At 43.5% G+C, this 24,224-nt stretch overlaps 1 protein-coding gene across 15 annotated transcripts in view; it reads left to right on the top strand.

Moving 5' to 3' along the window:
* MARK3 (microtubule affinity regulating kinase 3) overlaps positions 1–24,224 on the top strand; it is a 116,007-nt gene that overhangs the window by 74,616 nt on the left and 17,167 nt on the right. For 12 of the 15 annotated variants that reach the window (XM_003902308.2, XM_003902311.2, XM_009212304.3 and 9 more), the window contains 7 exons: positions 553–789; positions 968–1,087; positions 1,338–1,437; positions 2,053–2,165; positions 3,330–3,483; positions 10,240–10,457; positions 15,895–15,998. In XM_003902308.2, the coding sequence (XP_003902357.1) occupies positions 553–789; positions 968–1,087; positions 1,338–1,437; positions 2,053–2,165; positions 3,330–3,483; positions 10,240–10,457; positions 15,895–15,998 (1,046 nt within the window). The remainder of the gene's footprint in view (positions 1–552; positions 790–967; positions 1,088–1,337; positions 1,438–2,052; positions 2,166–3,329; positions 3,484–10,239; positions 10,458–15,894; positions 15,999–24,224) is intronic. The other 3 variants (XM_003902310.2, XM_009212310.2, XM_009212307.2) reach the window with 1 other exon arrangement.

Here is a 24,224-nt window from a genome sequence, read left to right as displayed (position 1 = left end):
CTGGAGTGCAGTGGCACGATCTCAGCTCACTGCAACCTCCCCCTCCCGGGTTCAAGCAGTTCTCCTGCCTCAGCCTCCTGAGTAGCTGGGATTACAGGTGTGTACCACCATGCCCAGCTGATTTTTGTATTTTTAGTAAAGACAGGGTTTCACCATGTTGACTAGGCTGGTCTCGAACTCCTGGCCTCAGATGATTCGGCCACCTCGGCCTCCCAAAGTGCTGGGATTATAGGTATGAGCCACCGTGCCCGGCCCCCATATTATTATTATTATTATTAATAGAAAAAAAATTGTCAAGATTTTTCTTGATCTTGGGACATTGATGTTTAAATTAGTGCTAGAATTAATCTATACTTCATGTTTATTATTGTTAGTTATAAAATAAGGAGCTCTAACTTGTCTCCTGTTTTTGTCTGTAGAAAGAATGTTTTCACATTAATTAGGAGGTAACTTTATATCATTACAGAAAACTTTTCTGAAATGCCTAATCCTGTCATAATTCTAATTCTATTTTGATTAAATTTCATTTTTGTCTTCATGTTTTCCCTCTAGGCTGAAAATCTATTGTTAGATGCCGATATGAACATTAAAATAGCAGATTTTGGTTTTAGCAATGAATTTACCGTTGGCAGTAAACTCGACACGTTTTGTGGCAGTCCTCCATACGCAGCACCTGAGCTCTTCCAGGGCAAGAAATACGACGGGCCAGAAGTGGATGTATGGAGTCTGGGGGTCATTTTATACACACTAGTCAGTGGCTCACTTCCCTTTGATGGGCAAAACCTAAAGGTATAAGAAGCTGCACCCATGTACTTCACTAAACTAAAAGAAGTTTCCAAATATTGTATGGCTTAATATTTTTAACATTGTATCAGTGGAGGGGTTTCAGGGGGTTTTTTGTCGTGCTTTGTTAACTAAACCTAAAAGGTTGACTTACTTGTTTTCTTTCCTCTCTACCTCCCCAAAGGAACTGAGAGAGAGAGTATTAAGAGGGAAATACAGAATTCCCTTCTACATGTCTACAGACTGTGAAAACCTTCTCAAACGTTTCCTGGTGCTAAATCCAATTAAACGCGGCACTCTAGAGGTAATCATGTAGGTGGAAACAAGCAACAACTTTGGAGAGTCTTTAGAGTGGCCTTAGGTCTTTGCTTGATTTGTATGCCCTACTGGATACATCCTGCGGTTTCTTAAGGAAGAATTAAAACATTAAAAAAAATTTTTGAGTTTATGTTTTGAACGATAGTCAATGAAATGTTGAAAATAAATTTTTGTAAATATTATGGTTATCAGAATATTTCATTTTACTCTGCTAATGAACAGTTTACCTTTTTTAGCAAATCATGAAGGACAGGTGGATCAATGCAGGGCATGAAGAAGATGAACTGAAACCATTCGTTGAACCAGAGCTAGACATCTCAGACCAAAAAAGAATAGGTAATGACTCCATGCCTGCATGTTCATGTGTAGTTGTCTAAGTAACACATTTCTGTTTTGACTCATGTCTGTGCCTAAAATGTGAATAATGGAAAGTTAAGCACAAGTTATATGAACAGTTTATCTGTTCTATCATATTTAGGAACGTAACTACCTGTAGTTTCCAGTAACTCTGAAACAAGTGCCCATTTATGTTAGAAAATGTATGTAATATGTCATCTTTTAGGTCAAATGAAAATTACTTTACCCTATAAAAGAATGATTTCTGGCTGGGCACAGTGGCTCATGCCTGTAATCCCAGCACTTTGGGAGGCCGACGTGGGCAGATCACCTGAGGTCACGAGGTCGAGACCAGCCTGACCAACGTGCAGAAACCCCGTCTCTACTAAAAATACAAAATTAGCCGAGTGTGGTGGCGCATGCCTGTAATCCCAGCTACTTGGGAGGCTGAGGCAGGAGAATTGCTTGAATCTGGGAGGTGGAGGTTGCGGTGAGCCGAGATCACGCCATTGCACTCCATCCTGGGCAACAAGAGCAAAACTCTGTCTCAAAAAAAAAAAAACATGATTTCTTACCCAAACAAAACACATAAACTATATTATGCCTTTCTTTTAGATATTATGGTGGGAATGGGATATTCACAAGAAGAAATTCAAGAATCTCTTAGTAAAATGAAATATGATGAAATCACAGCTACATATTTGTTACTGGGGAGAAAATCTTCAGAGGTAAGAGTAATCAGAGAGAAAGAGCTGAAATACCCTTTATGTAATTATTAGTTTATATAAACTGTTTTCTTAGTTCTTATCTTTTGAATATTTGTAACATTTGATACATCATTTTTTAGCTTTACCTGCAAATAGCAAATCTAAATCCTATGACTATTATAAGCTATTTTAACTTAACCCTTAATGATGGATATTGACCAGGTGTGGTGGCTCACACCTGTAATCCCAGCACTTTGGGAGACCAAGGTGGACAGATCACTTGAGACCAGGAGTTCGAGACCAGACTGGCCAACATAGGGAAACTCTGTCTCTGCTAAAACAAACAAACAAACAGACAAACAGAAAATTAGCCGGATGTGTTGGCGCGTACCTGTAATCCCAGCTACTTGGGAGGCTGCAGCAAGAGAACCACTTGACCCTGAGAGGCGGAGGTTGCGGTGAGCCAAGATCGCACCACTGCACTACAGCCTGGGTGACAGAGTGAGACTATGTCTCAAAAAAAAAAAAAGATGGATATTATCATAAACCTGGTCTTTCATAAATTAACCTGTAGTCATTAATAGCTTAGAAATGACGTAAAGTTGGCCGGGCGCGGTGGCTCAAGCCTGTAATCCCAGCACTTTGGGAGGCCGAGACGGGCGGATCACGAGGTCAGGAGATCGAGACCATCCTGGCTAACACAGTGAAACCCCGTCTCTACTAAAAAATACAAAAAAATAGCCGGGCGAGGTAGCGGGCGCCTGTAGTCCCAGCTATAGGGAGGCTGAGGCAGGAGAATGCCGCAAAACCCGGGAGGCGGAGCTTGCAGTGAGCTGAGATCCGGCCACTGCACTCCAGCCTGGGCGACAGTGCGAGACTCCCTCTCAAAAAAAAAAAAAAAAAAAAAGAAATGACGTAAAGCATCAGATGAAGTAAATAGAGCATTTAAAGTTAAATTTGAGAAAGCCTGGGAAGAAAATCACACATACATTACCTTTAATGTCTTTCCAGCAGTCAGAAAACTGCTTTTACTTGAGTTTAGGGTTGTCATTTTTGTACGTTGTGATTCCTCCTCTCTCTGAATGAACGGTTTATGAGAGGTCTGTGTTAATGAAAAGTTTAACTTCCTAATAAACCATTTGGGTTCGTGTTGTGGTTTGCTCTGTTTTTCTCATTTTCTCTTAGCTGGATGCTAGTGATTCCAGTTCTAGCAGCAATCTTTCACTTGCTAAGGTTAGGCCAAGCAGTGATCTCAACAACAGTACTGGCCAGTCTCCTCACCACAAAGTGCAGAGAAGTGTTTCTTCAAGCCAGAAGCAAAGACGCTACAGTGACCATGGTAAGTTTTGGAGTATCCCAGTGCCTTCTGTTAGAGTCCAGGCAAGAGGTCTCCTAGCACTGGGAAACATTGTCTTGCTCAGAGCTTGGCTTTATGTCTTTTCTTGGCATTTATTTATTTATTTATTTATTTATTTCCTTCCTTCCTTCCTTCCTTCCCTTTTTTCTTTTCTTTCTTTTTTTTTTTTCTTTGAGACAGAGTCTCACTCTGTTGCCCAGGCTGGAGTGCAGTGGCACAATTTTGGCTCACTGCAGCCTCCACCTCCCAAGTTCAAGCAATTCTCCTGCCTCAGCCTCCCGAGTATCTGGGACTACAGGCATATACCACCATGCCTGGCTAAGTTTCGTATTTTTAGTAGAGACGGGGTTTCACTGCATTTGGCCAGGCTGGTCTTCAGCTCCTGGCCTCAAGTGATCTGCCCGCCTCGGCCTCCCAAAGTGCTGGGATTACAGGCATGAGCCACCATGCCTGGTCAGCATTTTTTCTTAGTGTTCCTGCAGGTGCTTCCATGATTACATATTACTTCAAGGCTCTGTTCTTCTTTGTACATTCAGTAGATTTTTGCTGGATAAAGCTTAGTTGAGTGGAAACCTTTCCACTTGCCATTCTAGAACCTCTGCTTTAATCTGTAGTTTTTCTTTCTTCTTTCTTTCTTTCTTTTTTTTTTTTTTTTTAATGGAGATGGGGGTCTCACTGTGTTGCCCAAACTGGTCTCAAACTCCCAAGTTCAAGTGATTCTCTCACCTCAGCCTCCTAAAGTGCTAGGATTACAGGCATGAGCCACCATGCCCAGCACTTACTCTATAGTTCTATTTACTCTCTTCACCTCTGCATTGGATTTACTTTGTAGAGTAGCACTATCCAGTAGAACTTTCTGTGATCATTACAGTTTCGTATATCTGTGCTGTCTAGTTCAGTAGCTACTGGACACTTGCGGCTATCAAGTACTTGAACTGAGGAAATTATTTTTACCCTTTTTATTTTTATTTTTATTTTTTATTTTTATTTATTTATTTATTTTTGAGATGGAATGTGGCTCTGTCGCCCAGGCTGGAGTGCAGTGGCGTGATCTTGGCTCACTGCAACCTCCATCTCCCAGGTTCCAGTGATTCTCCTGCTCAGCCTCCTGAGTAGCTGGGATTACAGGTGTGCACAACCATGCCTGGCTAGTTTTTGTATTTTTTAATAGAGACAGGGTTTCACCATATTGGCCAGGCTGGTCTTGAACTTGTGAGCTCAAGCAGTCCGTTCACCTTGGCCTCCCAAAGTGCTGGGATTACAGGCACACACCACCACACCTGGCCCATTTTTGTATTTTTAATAGAGATGGGATTTCACCATGTTGGCCAGGCTGGTCTAGAACTCCTGACCTCAGATGATCCACCCACCTTGGCCTCCCAAAGTGCTGGGATTACAGGTTGGAGCCTGTAATTGGCCTGGCTGGCTGATTTTTACCCTTTTAAAATTTTACTGGCCGGACGCGGTGGCTCACGCCTGTAATTCCAGGACCTTGGGAGGCCGAGGCGTATAGATCACGAGGTCAGGAGTTCAAGACCATCCTGACCAACATGGTGAAACCCCATCTCTACTAAAAATAAAAAAATTAGCGGCCGGGCGCAGTGGCTCAAGCCTGTAATCCCAGCACTTTGGGAGGCCAAGACGGGTGGATCACGAGGTCAGGAGATCGAGACCATCCTGGCTAACACGGTAAAACCCCGTCTCTACTAAAAAATACAAAAAACTAGCCGGGCGAGGTGGCAGGCGCCTGTAGTCCCAGCTACTCGGGAGGCTGAGGCAGGAGAATGGCGTGAACCTGGGAGGCGGAGCTTGCAGTGAGCTGAGATCCAGCCACTGCACTCCAGCCTGGGCGACAGAGCAAGACTCCGTCTCAAAAAAAAAAAAAATTAGCTGGGCATAGTGGCATGTGCCTGTAATCCCAGCTACTCAGGAAGCTGAGGTGGGAGAATCGCTTGAACCCGGGAGGCGGAAGTTGCAGTGAGCCAAGATCGTGCCACTGCACTCCATCCAGCCTGGTGACAGAGTGAGACTCCATCTCAAAAATAATAATAATAATGATAATTTTTTTTTACTTAAGTGTAGTGTATATATATGTATATATATAGCCAGTTGTGGCCAGTAACTATCATAATGGACAGGGCAGCCCGGGAGAATATATGGAACCTCAGTTTTGCCTTAATTGGTTTAAATGTTTTACTGTGTCATTCTCATCCATACTCTTGCTGTTAGTGTGGTTAAACCACCCTCCCTTTTAAACTTCACCTAGAAGCCAGTCCTTTATGAGACATAAGACCCCCAAAGGATAGGCTTACCAGGCTCTACGGTTGCTCTGCCTTCAAGGCAGCCTGTGTGTCAGAGTCCTGAGGCCAGCATGTGTGTTTACTCGCCCATAACTATAAATGTTAACATTGCAGATATTTCCTTTAATTCTACTATTCCAGGATGCAGGAACCAAATCTATTTCTTTTTTTTTTGAGACGTAGTTTCACTCCTGTCGCCCAGGCTGGAGTGCAGTGGCGCGACCTGGGCTCACTGCAACCTCCGCCTCCTGGTTTCAAGCAATTCTCCTGCCTCAGCCTCCCGAGTAGCTGGGACTACAGGCCTGCACCACAATGCCCGGCTAATTTTTTAATTTTTAGTAGGGATGGGATTTCACCACATTTGGCCAGGCTGGTCCCAAACTCCTGAACTTAGGTGATCCATCCGCCTTGGCCTCCCAAAGTGCTGGAATTACAGGCATGAGCCACTGCGCTCGGCCTCATTTTATTTCTCTTCTCTGGACATTTTCCATCTTAATACTTTCATTTTGAGATTTGACACTTAGGACTGCACAGAGTATTGTAGGTGTGGACAGTCTTTGATTTTGTACTAAAAATGATGACTCTTGGCTTGATTTCCATTTCTCTTCCTTCCGTTGCCTGCCTTTCTACATGGTTTAGACTGAAACAACAGTGTACTGATATCACTAGTAAACCATCTACAGTGCCTGCTATTCTAGGGTATAACTGAGAGCTCAGAACTCATTCTGATACCAGGATTTATGCTCCTAGCGTTTGTAGGTGACATGTTGATCTAGGTGTGCCTTTTTTGTGTTCATGTTAGTCACTAACGAGGTTTTCTAGTGCCTATGGACCACATGGCAATTAAATGCCCTGAAACCATCTGGTTTAAATTGTCCCTAAATCCTAGAAGAAACCTGACAACAGGATTTTCACATTTCTCTAAGGAATATGTTAGTAAGTTCTTCCTTAGGTACATAGATTCTATCCGGATTATTAGTGCCTTTTTTTCCCCCAGCTCAAATTTAGAGATAAAAAGAGCTTTAGACATGGTATTGTACACTCATCAAACCTCTTGTTTTATGTCTAAAGAAATAGACCAAGAGAGATTACCAAGTCTCCCAAGGTTACATAGTAAATGAGAAACACCTGGGGCAGAGCTCAAGCCTCCTGGTTCCAGCCCTTTGGTTTTCTCCACTGAAACACTTCATTGGAGTAGCTTTTTCATAATCCTCGTCTTTCTTGGAATTTCTGAAGGCAGGCAAGCCTGTATAGCCAGGCCAACTTTCACCTCATCCTGCCTCATCTCACCTCTCTCTTCCTTTTTCCCTGCCTATGGATGTTGACCTCTGCATGGGTGCCTGCTTCTTCTCTAAAGCCACAATGTAATTTGTAGCTGTCCTTCCTAATTTGAGACCCACGTGTGAACACCCCATATGTGTGTATACACTTTTTCTGTGAATGGTGATCTTCATCTGACTTTCAAGGGGTTCTTTAGCTTGTTTTTTAAAAAATGGAAGAAAAAAAAATCACTGTTTACCAATCAATGAGTGGTGTTGGGGCAATTTGGTAGTTCTCAAAAAAAAATTAATTTGGATCAGTTTCTCACATCTTATACAAGGATGAATTCCAATTGGAGTTAAGATACAAATATAAAAAATAAAACTCTAGAAATATTGAAAGAAAACATGGGATTATTTGCTTTATAACTTGGACTGGTGAAGGTGTTTTTGTCACCCCAAACACCAGACCCATGAATTAAAAGACTTACAAATTTGATTACATAAAAATGAAATTTCTGGCCAGTTGCGGTGACTCACGCCTATAATCCCAGCACTTTGGGAAGCCGAGGTAGGTGGATCACAAGGTCAGGAGATCAAGAACATCCTGACTAACATGGTGAAACCCTGTCTCTACTAAAAATACAAAAACAAAATTAGCAGGTCTTGGGGGAGGGTGCCTGTAAGTCCTAGCTACTCGGGAGGCTGAGGCAGGAGAATGGCGTGAACCCGGGAGATGGAGCTTGTAGTGAGCCAAGATCGTGCCACTGCACTCCAGCCTGGGCAACAGAGCGAGACTCCATCTCAAAAAAAAAAAAAAAAAGGAAAAAGAAATTTCTGTGTAACACATCCATACTGTGGACTGCTACTCACAATAAAAAGGAACAGGCCTGGTGTGGTGGCTCACGCCTGTAATCCTAGCACTTTGAGAGGCTGAGGCGGGTGGATCATGAGGTCAAGAGATTGAGACCATCCTGGCCAACATGGTGAAACCCTGTCTCTACTAAAAATACAAAAAATTAGCTGGGCGTGGTGGCGGGCGCCTGTAGTCCCAGCTACTCGGGAGGCTGAGGCAAGAGAATCGCTTAAACCTGGGAGGCGGAGGTTATAGTGAGCTGAGGTCGCGCCACTGCACTCCACAGCCACAGACCGAGACTCCGTCTGGGGGGAAAAAAAAAGGAACAAACTATCATGTACACAACTCGGATCTCAAGGGAATTATATTGGGTGAAAGTACACAAAAGGTTACATTCCATGGATGCCCATTCACGTAACATTCTTGAAATGACAGAATTCTATAGATGACAAGCAGGTTAGTGGTTGCAGGGGTTTAGCAAAAGGGAGTTAAAATAAGAGGGAAGTGGCTGTGGCTATGAAAGGGTAGTCGATAGGGTCTTTGAGATGGAAATATTCTGTATCTTGACTGGTGGGGACCACATGAATCTGAACATGTAATGAAAGGGTATAGAATGAAATACACAGACTTACAAATTAGTACAAGTGAAACTGGGGAAATCTGAACGAGGTCAGTGGATTAGATCAATGTCTGTTTCTCTTCAGAATCTCAAATCTTAAAAGGTTTTATATTTTCTAAAAACAAATAAAAGTTTGAAAGTAAATCAGTAGTAACCTGAAAGTTCACAGTGTCAGTAGACCTCTCATGGTATTGGGAAGAAAGATACGCATTGAGGCTAATATCACCCTGTACTTGGTTAAGTTTTTGTTTTATATGTTAAAATTACTAAACCAAAAGCTTAGTTGTTGTTCTCCCATAAATAAACCAAAAACTTAGTTGTTCTCCCATAAATAAAATTAAGCCCTTATTTACTTTTAATTCAGTTCCAGATAGGTTTGCCATTTAGATTTTTGTCCAAGAACTGGCTCCTCCCCACTCCCGTTTTTTTGTTTGTTTTTTAAATTTATTTATTGAGACAGTTTCTCACTCTGTCACCCAAGCCACATGCAGCCTCAAACTCTTGAGCTCAAGCTATCCTCCTACCTCAGTCTCCCAAAGTGTTGGAATTACAAGCGTGAGCTACCACGCACCTCCCACCTTTAATATATTTAAAATATAAATTCTCTTCTGCCTTAGAAAAAACAGGCCTGGTGCGGTGGCTCACTCCTGTAATCCTAGCACTTTGGGAGGCCAAGGTGGATGGATCATGAGGTCAGGAGATCGAGACCATCCTGGCTAACACGGTGAAACCCCGTCTCTACTAAAAAAAAAAAAAATTCAAAAAAAAAGTTAGCCAGCACGCACCTGTAGTTTCCCCTACTCCGGAGGCTGAGGCTGGAGAATCTCTTAAACCTGGCAGGCAGTGGTTACAGTGAGCTGCGATCGAGCCACTGCACTCCTGCCTGGGTGAGAGAGCTAGACTCGGTCTCAAAAAAAAGAAAAAAAAGAAAAAAACGAGCATTTGATGCTGTCCTTTAAGATTACCACTGGATTATCATATCTGAGGCATACACTAGTTATCATGTTCATTTCCAGAATTCTTTGCACTCTGAATCTCCTGTGCTGCTGTTGGAGTCTCTGTATTGTTTACTACAGGACATCAGTCTGTCGTCCACATGTCCCTCGGCACATATCCCTGGACACACTCCTCCTGGAGTGGCAGGAATGACTAGTGACCTCCACCGACTTCCTCCCTGTTACTTGCATGGTTCCTCTGCTTCTACACCTTCCCCTGTCTCCTCAAACTCCTGTTTATCTAGAAGATTATGAGCACTTTTAAAAAGATCTAAGATAAAACTTCAAAAGAAGTAGCCCATAAAATCGATACTTTTCTCTTCCAAAAGGTGATGGCATCTCTCCTACAAAAAGAGGATGTAATTCACTCAGATGTGCAAGATGAACTGGTTGATTCTGCTTGTTATTTGTGCATCTAATTAGTTTGAATCTATACAGTACCACCACCTTAAGGTGTTTCCAAAGGACAACTCTAAACACTTACTATTTTTTAAGTAGAAAGTTTGGGGTATTAAGTGAAATTTAAATATTGAATTCATTGCATAAGGCAAACATTAGATATAAGTGGGAAACATCTTAGAGGATTTTACTGTTTTACATTTTTTTAGGTGAATAGCAACCTTAGATCATCTTAGAAAATACAGTTACTGTCACAAAATAAAACTTGAAACTATATTCAGTCATTTAAAAAGTGAACTCTTTATTTTAGCTGGACCAGCTATTCCTTCTGTTGTGGCGTATCCGAAAAGGAGTCAGACCAGCACCGCAGATAGTGACCTCAAAGAAGATGGAATTTCCTCTCGGAAGTCAAGTGGCAGTGCTGTTGGAGGAAAGGGAATTGCTCCAGCCAGTCCCATGCTTGGGAATGCAAGTAATCCCAATAAGGCGGATATTCCTGAACGCAAGAAAAGCTCCACTGTCCCTAGTGTAAGTGTTGTTGAACTGTAGAGTGGTCTTAGGGTGGTAAGGTTGGAGCTGGCTGGACACCAGGTGTTCATTTTACTCCTGTGGTCTCCCGTGCCTGGAAGCTTTCTCCACTAGAGAACCATGCCCAATCTTAACCTATAGAAATCCTACCTGCTGCATTGTAGGTATTTATTGTTGACACTCTTTTAGTTCATTCCTGCTGCTGTAACAAAATACCTGATACTGGCTAATTTATAAAGAAAAGACATTGATTTCCTACAATTCTGGAGGCTGAAAAGTCCAAGATGAAGGCACCAGCAAGTTCCGTGTCTGGCAAGGGCTCTGTTCTCTGCTTAAAGATGGTGCCTTGGTGCTGGCATCCTCCAGAGGAGACGAATGCTGTGTTCTCATGTGGCTGAAGGGACAGAAGGGGTGAACTCACCCCCTCAAGCCCTTTTATAAGACACTAATCCAGCCGGGAGCAGTGGCTCACGTCTGTAATCCCAGCACTTTGGGAGGCCGAGGTGGGTGGAGTTCAAGAGATCAAGAGTTCAAGACCAGCCTGGCCAAGATGGTGAAACCCCATCTCTACTAAAAATACAAAAATTAACCAGGCATGGTGGCGGATGCCTGTAATCCCAGCTACTCAGGAGGCTGAGACAGAGAATTGCTTGAACTCGGGAGTCAGAGGTTACAGTGAGCCAAGATCGCGCCACTGCACTCTAGCCTGACGACAGAGCAAGACTCCTTCTCAAAAAAAAAAAAAAAAGACACTAATCCATTCATGAAGGCAGAGCCCTCATGGCCTAAACACCTAAAAGACTCACCTCCAAATACTGTTTTCTCCTATGGGAGATAAAGCTTCAACATGAATTTTGGAGGGGACGCATTCAGAGCATAGCACACCCACCATAGACACTAGATGGTGATAGGTCCTTTATTTCAAGGGCTGATTCCAGTTATTTCACAGACATCTGCTGAACCTTAGATTGTCAGGTGCTGAGACATGGAAAGACCTCAGTCTAACAGGAAGTGAATGAAAACAATGACAGTGCTGACAGAAGCCTACTGTGCATACATGGGGAAGTCTGACTGCCAGTGCCGCAAAGATGTGTTCACACTGAGTCTTTAAAAGGCTCTAATGATGATGAGTGTTGGCTGAGTTCCTTCCATGTGCCAAGGACCATGCTAAGTGCTTTTTCATGGATTAGCTACATTTTAAGGTGAAAAAAAGTTGGGTAATTGCCTGAAATTACACTGCCAGCCTGAATCCAGCTCTTAATCCCTACCTGTAACAAAATCTCCCCAGTAAATAGATAATATTTACTACATTAAATTGCATCCATTCAGCTTCAGAAACTTTTTTCTGTGTATTGAAGTGTGTTCTATCTAACCTGTTAAATAATTTTCAGAGAGTCAACAATCTTAAGACTATTCTATAAGCACATTTTTCCCTACAGAATTAACAATGATGCAGCCCTGCCTCCAACTCCAGAAAAACGCTGGACTGAGGAGACTATGGAGAAGCCCTGTTTCTCTCTTTGAAAGCCCTTCATTGTTCCATTGTGAACTGGGTGCATAAAGGACCCCAAGGGGCTTTACGTGCTTCATCCTCTGACCTTATGCTTAGTCGGAGTAAACCCTGTGTGAAAAGTTTATTTTGGCTTCCAAATGCCATAAAATAGGACTGTTGTTTCCATACTCCTGCAGTTACAATTCAGTCTCCAGTGTTTATTGACAATTACCAGAGAAGACGAGGGCATTGTTCCCTGCCTTCATGACCTCCCTTCCCCTTTGCTCTTGTCTGCACGCTGCCCTTCTGCAAGTCAATCATGAGTATTATCAGTCCACCCACACTAAATTACCTACAAAGGAAAAAAGGTAGTTAGCAACATTATTTTCTCCCATGAATCTTCGGGATTCCTGTGTACATGGTCTGCTCATGCTGTAGTAAAAGTGACTGCTTTATCTTTGTTTAAAAATTATCTGATACAGGCCGGGCACGGTGGCTCACGCCTGTAATCCCTGCACTTTGGGAGGCTGAGGCGGGTGGATCATGAGGTCAGGAGATCGAGACCATCCTGGCTAACACGGTGAAACCCCGTCTCTACTAAAATACAAAAAATTAGCTGGGCGCGGTAGCGGGCGCCTGTAGTCCCAGCTACTCGGGAGGCTGAGGCAGGAGAATGGCACAAACCCGGGAGGCGGAGCTTGCAGTGAGCCGAGATGGTGCCACTGCACTCCAGCCTGGATGACAGAGTGAAGACTCCGCCTCAAAAAAAAAAAAAAAAAATTATCTGATAAAATTCCATAGCTATGGCTGGGCACAGTGGCTGTAATCCTTGCACTTTGGGAGGCCGAGGCGGGCAGATCACTTGAGGTCAGGAGTTCGAGACCAGCCTGGCCAACATGGTGAAATCCCATCCCTTCTAAAAATACAAAAATTAGCCAGGTTTGGTGGTGCGCTCCTATAATCCTAGCTACTCAGGAGGCTGAGGCAAGAGAATTGCTTGAACCCAGGAGGTGGAGTTTGCAGTGAGCTGAGATTGTGTCACTGTGCTCCAGCCTGGGTGACAGAGCAGGACTCCATCTCAAAAAATTAAAAAAATGTCCATAGCTGTGAGTTGTTCCTTGCTTTTTAGTTTTTTATTTTGGAAGTTAAATTCATGTGAATCCCCATGACAATGATTAACCATTTTAAAGTGGGCGATTTGGTGGCATTTGGTACACTCACAGTATTGTGCAACCAGCACCTCTCTAGTTTCAGAACTTTTTCAGCTCCCCAGAAGGAGCATCTGTTTAGGCTGGGCACAGTGGCTTACCCCTATAATCCCAGCACTTTGGGAGGCTGAGGTGGGAGGATCACTTGAACCCAAGAATCTGAGATCAGCCTGGGCACCAAAGTGAGACCTCATCTCTATGAAAAAATTTAAAAAGAAAATAGCTGAGCATGATGATGCATACCTGTAGTACCAGCTACTTGAGAGGCTTAGATGGGAAGATCGTTTCAGCCTAGGAGGTTGAGGCTGCAGTGAATCTTGGTCACACCACCATATTCCAGCCTGAGCAACAGAGCAAGACCCTGTCTCAAAGAGAGACGTAGGAGCCTGCCGCCTTTGTAATCCCAGCATCTTTTTTAGAGGCAGCCAGGTAGACTTGTTCATGTTTGAGACCAAAGCCTGGCCACTCATGGCAACCTCATTTCATTTGAAAATACAAAATTATCTAGGCATGAGAGAAGCGCCAGGTAATCCTGAGCAGTTGAGGCCAGGCAGGAGACCACTGAAACCCCGGGAGTGAGGTTGTAGTGAGCTAAGATGGCTTCTACTGCACTCCAGCCTCAGTGAGAGAGCAGGCTGCATCTCAAAAAGAACACCTGTATCTCTTAGGTAATCACTTCCATCATTCCTCCGCCTCCCTCCCTTCCTCCCCTCCCTTCCCCTCCCTTCCCCTCCCCTCCCGTCATGCCCTGGCAACCACCAGTCTGTGTTCTGTCTCTCTGGATTTGCCTGTTCTGAATATTTTATATAAATGGAATCATTTCACATGTGTCCCTTTGTGTCTGCTTCTTTGTTTAACTCAGCATAATGTTTTCACGATTCATCCAAGTTGTAGCATATATTTTTTTTCTTTTTTTTTTTTTTTTTTGGAATTTCACTCCTGTTGCCTAGAGTGCAATGGCACGATCTTGGCTCACTGCAAACTCCGCCTCCTGGGTTCAAGCAATTATCCTGCCTCAGCCTCCTGAGTAGCTGGGATTACAGGCATGCACTACCATGCCTGGCTAATTTTGTGTTTTTAGTAGAGACGGGGTTTCTCCATGTTGGTCAGTCTGGTCTCGAACTCCCGACCTCAGGTGATCTGCCCGCATCAGCCTCCCAAAGTGCTGGGATTACAGGCGTGAGCCACCATGCCCAGCCTGTAGCATGTATTAGTAGTTTGTTTCTTTTGGGGGTAATATTCCATTCTGTGTATATGCCACAATTTAACTGTTCATCTGTTGATGGACATTTATATTATTTCCATGTATTTGTTAAAATGAATAATACTACTGTAAACAATTGTGTACAAATTTCTATGTGGTCTTATGTTTTAATTTCTTTTTCTTTCTTGGGGAGGAGACAAGGTCTCGCTCTGTCACCTAGGCTAGAGTACAATGGTGCAAATATGGCTCATTACAACTTTGACTTCCCAGACCCAAGAGATCCTCCCACCTCAGCCTCCCAAATAGCTGATACCACAGGCATGCATCACCATGCCTGGCTTATTTTTTCTGTTTGTTTGTTGTGGTAGAGATGAGGTCTCCCTGTGTAGCCCAGCCAGGCTGGTCTCAAACTCCTAGGCTCAAGCAGTCCTGCCGCCTTAGCCTTCCAAAGTGCTGGGATTGCAGGCATTAACCGCTGCACCTGGCTGTGTTTCCATTTTTCTTGGGTATATATCTAGGAATAAAATTGTTGAGTCATATGGTAACTCCATGTTTAATTTTTTGGTAAACTGCCGAACGGTTTTCCTCACAACTGTACCATTTTATCCAGCAATAGTGAGAGTCTCTTTTCTTCACATTCTTGCCAACAATTAATAATTATTATTATTTTATTATTTAAAGCTTTCCTAGTAGGTAGGAAGAAGTACCTCATGGTTTTGATTTGCATTTCTTTAATGACCAGTGATATTGGGCATCTTTTCATGTGCTTCTTGGCCATATGTATAGCTTGGTTTTGTTTTGTTTTGTTTTGTTTGAGACTGCATTTCACTCTTGTTGCCCAGGCTGGAGTGCAATGGTATGATCTTGGCTCACTGCAACCTCCGCCTCCCAGGTTCAAGTTATCCTCCTACTTCGGCCTCCTGAGTAGCTAGGATTACAGGCATATACCACCACGCCCAGCTAATTTTGTATTTTTAGTAGAGACGGGGTTTCTCCATGTTGGTCAGGCTGATCTGGAACTCCTCACCTCAGGAGATCCGCCCATCTTGGCCTCCCAAACTATTGGGATTACAGGCATGAGCCACCGCGCCCGGCCATTGTATAGCTTTTTTAAAGAAATGTCTATTGAAGGTGCCCATTTTAAAATTAGGTTGTCAGGCTGGGCACCTCGGGAGGCGGAGGCAGGAGAATCACTTGAACCCAGGAAGGGGAGGTTGCAGTGAGCCGAGATGGCACCACTGCATTCCAGCATGGCGACAGAGCAAGACTCCGTCTCAAAAAAAAAAAATTAGCCAAATATGGTGGCACATGCCTGTATTCCCAGCTACTTGGGAGGCCGTGGTGGGAGGATTGCTTGATCCTGGGAGGCAGAGCCAAGATTGCTCCACTGCACTCCAGCCTGGGTGACAGAGTAAGACCTTGCCTCAAAAAATAAGTAAATAGAAGACTGGTATTCCCATTTATGTAGATAAGTTCATTTTTTCTCATAGTACTGTATTTACCAAATTAAGACAAAAATGCCCTTTTTTATAGAGTAACACAGCATCTGGTGGAATGACACGGCGAAATACTTACGTTTGCAGTGAGAGAACTACAGCTGATAGACACTCAGTGATTCAGAATGGCAAAGAAAACAGGTAGGAAATTCCACCAGTTTGTAAGAAAAGTTGTTTTTCCCAAGAGAAATGGAAGCATGTTGTTTACTGCTTTGTTTCTATAATCATTTGAAATTAAACTGTAAGTATTCTCTGAAGGTAAGTTAAATTTGTATACTAATTTTTAGCAAGATACTAAATTCTTTTTGTTGTCCAGAGCATCATCCTCCTGCCTGGCTGTGTATGATGATTAAAAGGATTGAGTTAAACCCAGGAGGTTTCCTAGAGGAAGTACATAGTAAGCTGTGGTTATGTTGTAGAACAGTGAATAAGGAAATGGAGATTGTCTTGTGCACATTAGTAATTTGAACAAAAGCTGAAAGTGGGGGAAGATGAAGACCTGAGGCAGAGAGCCACACCTTGGGAGAATGTACAGCACCAGGCAGCATTAAAGGTCCACAGTTTACCAAAGAGTCCAGATGGCTGAGTGTAAATAGAAACACTGGAAGCCAAGAGAAGTGGAGAGTCCAGGCTGCTGAATGCTTTTATTTTGGCTGCATAGCAAGCATATATAGGATGAGCGTGATTTTAAAAAGACAATGATGTTACATGTCAATAAAGAGAGCATCCTATCATGCACACCATTTTCTTGGGGTTTTGAAATAAGTAGAGTCAGTAAAATGGGATTAGGTAGGTCTAGAGACTCTGAGGTGGGGGATTAGTTTCTGGGTGGAGAGAAAAAAAAGAGAAGTGAGATTGGTAGAGAATAGTGAAATATGCTGTACTCTGTTCAGAACAAATTTCCCAGACTGGCATGGATTTTCCTTCTTTGTTTTTGGAAGAGCAATAAGTGTACATCATTCTTTTAACTTGAACGTTGTTTGTATCAGAATTGTTCTGACATTTACTTTCTGCTGTTACAGTGTAAGGTTCTGTTCCTAACCTATGTTTGATCTCATTAGTCAAACGAAATGTTCGATCTCGTTAGTCAAATGAAATGTTTGATCACTACATTTTATGATAGCCTAATCAAAAATCAAAAATTCTTTCCTCCTTCATCCTTGGTACCAAATTGCTTATTGCTTCCCTGTTCCATAGGCCACTTAGGATTGAGTTGATATGAGGAGTAACATTTGTTCTGTAAGATTATGGTTATTATTCGTTGAATTTTTAGCAATATTTACATTCTCTTGTTCTCTTTTCTGACTCGTATGTGTGTATGTGTTTTAACATTGTCTTTTTTCTTATGATTAAAAACTGTTAAGAACTTGAGTATAGAGCTGGGGTAGTTTACAGATAATGATTGGTATAGGTATTTCTTTTGTTGTTGTTGTTGTTGTTGTCGAGACAGAGTCTCGCTCTGTCGCCCAGGCTGGAGTGCAGTGGCGCCATCTTGGCTCACTGCAAGCTCCGCCTCCCGGGTTCATGCCAACTCTCCTGCCTCAACCTCCTGAGTAGCTGGGACTTCAGGGTCCTGCCACCACACCTGGCTAATTTTTTGTATTTTTAGTAGAGATGGAGTTTCACCATGTTAGCCAGGATAGTCTGAATCTCCTGACCTCATATTCTTCCCGCCTCAGCCTCCCAAAGTGCTGGGATTACAAGCGTAAGCCACTGCACCCGGCCACGTATTTCTTAATAGTAGTCTACTCTCTGGTAGATTTGTATCATAGTTCAGTTCTTAACTCTCAAATTTCTTCTAGTTCAAAAGTGACTTAATAGAAAATATCAATGGAAGACTTAATTAGAAGTTTCTGATGTTATAGATTTTATTCTACAAGACTACAGAAATGTTGTTTCGTGGTCAGGCGCAGTGACTCACACCTGTAATCGCAGCACTTTGGGAGGCCAAGGTGGGTGGATCACTTGAGGTCAGGAGTTCAAGACCAGCCTGGCCAACATGGTTGAAACCCCGTCTCTACTAAAAATACAAAAATTAATCATGTGTGGTGGTAGGCGCCTATAGTCCTTGCTACTAGGGAGACTGAGGCAGGAGAATTACTTGAACCCGGGAGGCAGAGTTTGCAGTGAGCTGAGATCATGCCACTGCAATCCAGCCTGGGTGACAGAGCAAGACTCGTCTCAAAAAAAAAGGTTGTTTCATTACCTTTACTATTTCTAAATTCTGAAAGTGCGCTACCAAGCTCCTTCTGAACTTTAGGATATGTGACTCTCTGAGGTGCAGAGTCAGTCTCCTCAAGGGTGTTAAGTAAGACTAAGATCTGCTCTCTGCTCCCATCCTGTGCTACACGTAGCAGCATACACCAGGCACATGCATATATGCCTGTGTCTTCTGATTCTCTTTTCCTAAAATTTTTTTGTTTCACTCTTTGGAAATAGTATTTAAGACTTCTTTAATTTCTTTGGCATCATTTCCTTTCTGCATTCCCCCTGGAGACAAGTGCCTTGTTGGGGCCGACTCTTTCATATCCTGACCTGTCTCATTGCTTCTCTTAGCATCAGTCGTTGAAATACTTTGCTTTTGAAGGTGTCGTCTTTCTCTTTAGCCAAAGAGAGTCTCGGCCGGGCGCGGTGGCTCAAGCCTGTAATCCCAGCACTTTGGGAGGCCGAGACGGGCAGATCACGAGGTCAGGAGATCGAGACCATCCTGGCGAACACGGTGAAACCCCGTCTCTACTAAAAAATACAAAAAAAACTAGCCGGGCGAGGTGGCGGGCACCTGTAGTCCCAGCTACTCGGGAGGCTGAGGCAGGAGAATGGCGTAAACCCGGGAGGCGGAGCTTGCAGTGAGCTGAGATCCAGCCACTGCACTCCATCCTGGGCGACAGAGCGAGACTCCGTCTCCAAAAAAAAAAAAAGAGAGTCTCAGCGCCAAACCTTAAAAGACAGGGCCCATTGTTTTAATAATATTTGTATTTTCCTTTCCTATCTTATAAATGAATTAAAAGACTGGAAAATTATTAGGGTTGACAACTTTAGTTAAGGCACTAAATGTGACAACGTTCCCTTAAAATTGATGCTTGAGTCTTCAGTGAGATACACCTACTTCCGCAATAGGAGGACTCCTGCAAATTGTTCCTTTTCCCTCTCTTCACCCACCCATGTATCTTATTTCTTCACTAATTTAAAATATGGGTGAGCTGCAGGATGCCTGGACCTATGTTAACTTCTGAAACAAATACGTTAAGTTCCAATTTTAGCCTTAAATATTTAACTGTTTCTCTTTATAATAGAGTGTTCAGCGCTAGAATTTTTTTTTGACGTGAGCTCCCATGGTCACTGGTGGCTGGAGCAGTGGCCATCCGTCTCACTGCAGGCTCACCTTGGTTCACGCTTATTCTTCCTGCCTCAGCCTCCTGAGGCTGGGACTATGCATGCACACCACCACTGCGGGCCCTCTCGCTAATTTTTTTGTATTTTTAGTAGAGACGGGGTTTTCCTCACCCATGAATTCCCAACATGAGAATGAATGTGGATGTATTGGATTTTTTTAAAACTGTGTAAAGGTTTAAACCAAAGACTCCACATAACTTAAGTCTACTACCTCTTTGAATCCTACTAAATGGATATTTTAGGCTTACTAAATGTATATTTTTCTCTTGTCAGTAGGTAATATAATTGCCTTTATTTTTATTTATTTATTTTCTAGGATGGAGTCTCACTCAGGCCCAGGGCTGGAGTGCAGTGATGATCCTGCTCACCAGAAAGCTCCACTTCTCCTGACTACGCTTATTCTCCTGCCTCTAGTTCTTTTCCCCTGCAGCTTCTGACTATATGCCTGCCACCTCGGGCTCAAGAATTCTTTTGTATTTCTTTTTTTTCTTTTTCTTTTTTTGTGAGGATTTGAGGTCTCCGCCTGTCGCCCAGGTTGAGGCAGTGCCGGATCTCAGTCACTGCAAGTCCAGCCTGCTCTCATTCTCCTGCCTCACTCCTCCTGAGTAGCTGGGACTACAGGCGGCCCGCCACATCAGCCTCGCTAGTTTTTGTATTCTTTAGGAGACGGGGTTTCACCATGGCAGTGGGATGGTCTCACCTCCCCCATCCTGAGTCCACCTGGCCTCGGCCTCCCAAAGTGCTGGGATTACAGGGTTTCATCACCGGCCAATTTTTGTATTTTAGGCAGAGATCGGGTTTCACCGTGGTAGCTTGTGGGATGGTCTCGATCTCCCGACCTCGATCCACCCACCCCTGGCCTCCCAAGCAGCTGGGATTACAGGAACCCACGCCCAGCCACCATCTAAATAGCTTTTTTCTTTTGAAAATTAGTTTTATTAATTGATTCTTACTAGGTCAATCTTTGTTTTATCAGCTTTCCTGTGGGAACAATAAAGTTAATGATGCGGGGAGCATAGGTTAAGGCCAGTTGTTACTTTGGCACAAACACCTGTGGAGTAGTTTTCTAAGACTGGTTTTGAACTGGTCGTGCTGAAGGCCAGCGTACTTCCTGCTGTAATTGTTCTGCCTTCTGATGTTATTCTCGAAAAATGGCCAGATTCCAGGCATGACTAATGGTTGGCGTAAACTAGGCATGAGAAGATTTTATTACACCTCAATTGTATGATTCTATCGTGATGGTATAGGTTTGCAGTGAGTCTTAAACCACATAGCACTGACTCATAGCGAGTGCTCAACAAATGTTAGCTTTCGTTATTAATTATAGACTGTTCAGACAAGGTTATGAAGAATTGTCTTAGTTTGCACTGACTAAACCTAATCTCTCAAGTTAATAACGTTGCTAAACAACCTCCATAGCAGAGATACTCTGCTCCTACTATTTCATATGCTTTAGATACCTGGACAACACTGTTTAGACTACCTCATTGAAAGACCCCGAAGAAGTGACATGATGATGTTACAGTAATACAAACAGAATCTTTCTTTCTTTTTTTTTATTTTTTTATTTTTTTGCGATGGAGTCTTGCTCTTTTACCCAGGCTAGAGTGCGATGGCACAGTCTCGGGTCGCTGCAACCTCTTGTCTCCCAGGTTCATGCAGTTCTTCTGCCTCAGCCTCCCAAGTAGCTGGGATTACAGGCACACACCACCACACCTGGCTGATCTTTGTATTTTTAATAGAAATGGGGTTTGACTAGGCCAGGCTGGTCTCAAACTCCTGACTTCAAGTGATCTACCTGCCTTGGCCTCTCAAAGTGCTGTGATTACAGGCGTGAGCCACTGCGCCAGGCCCAGAATCTTTTCAAATAAGTTTTAGATATTGGATATTATTGTAAAGTTTCAAAATTGGGAAGTGGCTTTATTATTTTATCCACTTACCCTGCATCAAGCCACATCGAGATTGAGCAGAGAAGGATTGAGGACACTTAGCGTATATATCTTTGGACTACATATAATAGTTGCTTTTCTTAGGCCAGGTGCGGTGGCTCACACCTGTAATCCCAGCAATTTGGGAGGCTGAGGCAGGTGGATCACGAGGTCAGGAGATCAAGACCATCCTGGCCAACATGGTAAAACCCTGTCTAAAAATTAGCCGGGCGTGGTGGCATGCGCCTGTGGTCCCAGCTGCTTGGGAAGCTGAGGCAGGAGAATCACTTGAACCCGGGAGGCAGAGGTTGCAGTGAGCCGCGATAGCGCCACTGCACTCCAGCCTGGCAACAGAGCGAGACTCCATCTCAAAAACTAAAAAAAGAGCTGAACGCAATGGCTCACGCCTGTAATCCCAGCACTTTGGGAAGCCGAATCGGGCAGATCACCTGAGGTCGGGAGTTCGAGACCAGCCTGACCAACATGGAGAAACCCCATCTCTGCTAAAAATACAAAAAAAAAATTAGCGAGGCATGGTGGCACATGCCTATAATCCCAGCTACTTGGGAGGCTGAGGCAGGAAAATCGTTTGAACCCAGAAGGCAGAGGTTGCAGTGAACCGAGATTGCACCATTGCACTTGCACTCCAGCCTGGGCAATAAGAGCGAAACCCCATCTCAAAAAAAGAAAGTCTGTTTTTTTTGTTTGTTTGTTTGTTTTTTGTTTTTTAAGGGATGGAGTCTTGCAGTATTGCCCAGGCTGCAGTGCCGTGGCTAGTCACAGACATGATCATAGTGTACCGTAGCCTCAAACTCCTGGGCTCAAATGATCTTCCTGCATTGACCTCTTGAGCAGCTGGGACTGTAGGCGTGGACCACCACACCTGGCTAATTTTTTATTTTTTGTAGAGATTAAGTCTTCCTATGTTACCAAGGCTGGTCTCAAATTCCTGGCCTCAAGGGATCCTCCCGTCTCAGCCTTCCAAAATGCTAGGTTTACAGGCATGAGCCCCCATGCCTGCCCTTGGACTATATTTTTAATTTTGCTTTTGCCCAATCTCTGAGTGTGCTTTCAATCAGCAGCCAATACATTTCTTATCAGAATGTTCTGATAGGGGCTAGAGGTCATACCAACAAGTTCAAAGTGCCTATCCTTTAGTAACCTTAAGTGGATTAATGTTTTAGAAAAGATAGTCAAGACTGGGCACAGTGGCTCACAAGACCTGTCATCCCAGCACTTTGGGAGGTCTAGATAGAAAGATCACTTGAGGCCGGGAGTTCAAGACCGGCCTGGGCAAAGCAGCTTGAGACCCCGATCTGTATAAAAATATATATTTTTTAATTTTAAAAGATAGTCATGAGTACGAAACAGTTGGGTAGATTAATAGGAACTCAACTTCATGCAACTTGAATTTTAAGAAAAATATTGCTATTTCTGTCAATTAAGGTTTAAATGTAGACCAAGCACGGTGGCTCATGCCACCATGTAATCCCAGCACTTTGAGAGGCCATGACAGGAGGATTGTTTGAACCCAGGAGTTCAAGACCAGCCTGGGCAATATGGTAAAATCCCATCTCTACCAAAAATACAAAAAAATTAGCTGGGTGCCAGGCGCAGTGGCTCACACCTGTAATCCCAGCACTTTGGGAGGCCGAGGCAGGTGGATCACCTGGGTCGGGAGTTCGAGACCAGCCTGGCCAACATGGTAAAACCCCATCTCTACTAAAAATATAAAAATTAGCCGGGTGTGGTGGTGCACGCCTGTAGTCCCAGCTCTTTGGGAGGCTGAGGCAGGAGGATGGTTTGAGCCTGGGAGGCGGAGGTTGCAGTGAGCTGAGATCACACCTTTGTATTCCAGCCTGGACGGTAGAGCCAGACCCTGTCTCAAAAAAATAAAACTAAATTAATGTAATACAGCTACTATGAACCCATAAAAACTGTAAAAAAAATTTTTAATTATAAAAGAAATGTAATACTGCTACTGTTTTGCTTATGTAAATTGTGGGCTAGATTAGGAAATAAAAGTATCATTTTTAACACTTTCCTGGGGGGAAATATCATTCGAATTTCATAACAATTAACTTGATGACCTTTTAGAATATATCTGTAGACCATTGTGATGTTGGGGCTGCCTGTTGTCAATAGGATTTTTGTGAGCTTGATTGTACGAAGTTGAAATTTGCAAACGTCTTACTGAGTTTACTGTTTCCTTATGGGTGTTAGGCCTACTGTAGAAGCCAGAAAAAATCTATTTTGTTGCTTCTTTGTGAAACTCATGACGTGACATGGATTAAATTTCTAAAAAGTTTAATTGCCTTTAAAATTAATATGTCACAAAGTTTATTTGTTTTTTTGTTTTGTTTTTTTTTTTTTTTTTTTTTTTTTTTTTTTTTTGAGACAGAGTCTCGCTTTGTCGCCCAGGCTGGAGTGCAGTGGCGCGATCTCCGCTCACTGCAAGCTCCGCCTCCCGGGTTCTCTCTCTCTCTATCACCCAGACTGGAGTTCGGTAGCATGATCTCGGCTCACTGCAGCCACCACCCCCGGGTTTAAACGATTCTCCTGTCTCAGCCTACTGAGTAGCTGGGATTACAGAGGCCCACCACCACACCCAACTGATTTTTTTTTTTTTTTTTTTGAGACAGAGTCTCGCTCTGTCGCCCAGGCTGGAGTGCAGTGTCCGGATCTCAGCTCACTGCAAGCTCCGCCTCCCAGGTTTACGCCATTCTCCTGCCTCAGCCTCCCGAGTAGCTGGAACTACAGGCGCCCGCCACCACGCCTGGCTAGTTTTTTGTATTTTTTTAGTAGAGATGGGGTTTCACCATGTTAGCCAGGATGGTCTCGATCTCCTGACCTCGTGATCCGCCCGTCTCGGCCTCCCAAAGTGCTGGGATTACAGGCTTGAGCCACCATTCCCGGCCAATTTTTGTATTTTTAGTAGAGTGGGTTTTCTCCATGTTGGCCAGGCTGGTCTCGAATTACTGGCCTCAAGTAATCCACCCGCCTCAGCTTCCCAAAGTGCTGGGATTACAGGTGTGGGCCACCACAC

This window comes from Papio anubis, chromosome 7, assembly GCF_008728515.1.
Source record: "Papio anubis isolate 15944 chromosome 7, Panubis1.0, whole genome shotgun sequence".
Classification (NCBI taxonomy): domain Eukaryota; kingdom Metazoa; phylum Chordata; class Mammalia; order Primates; family Cercopithecidae; genus Papio; species Papio anubis.
The sequence above is the reverse complement of the archived record's forward strand: the minus strand, read 5'-3'. Positions and strand labels throughout refer to the sequence as shown.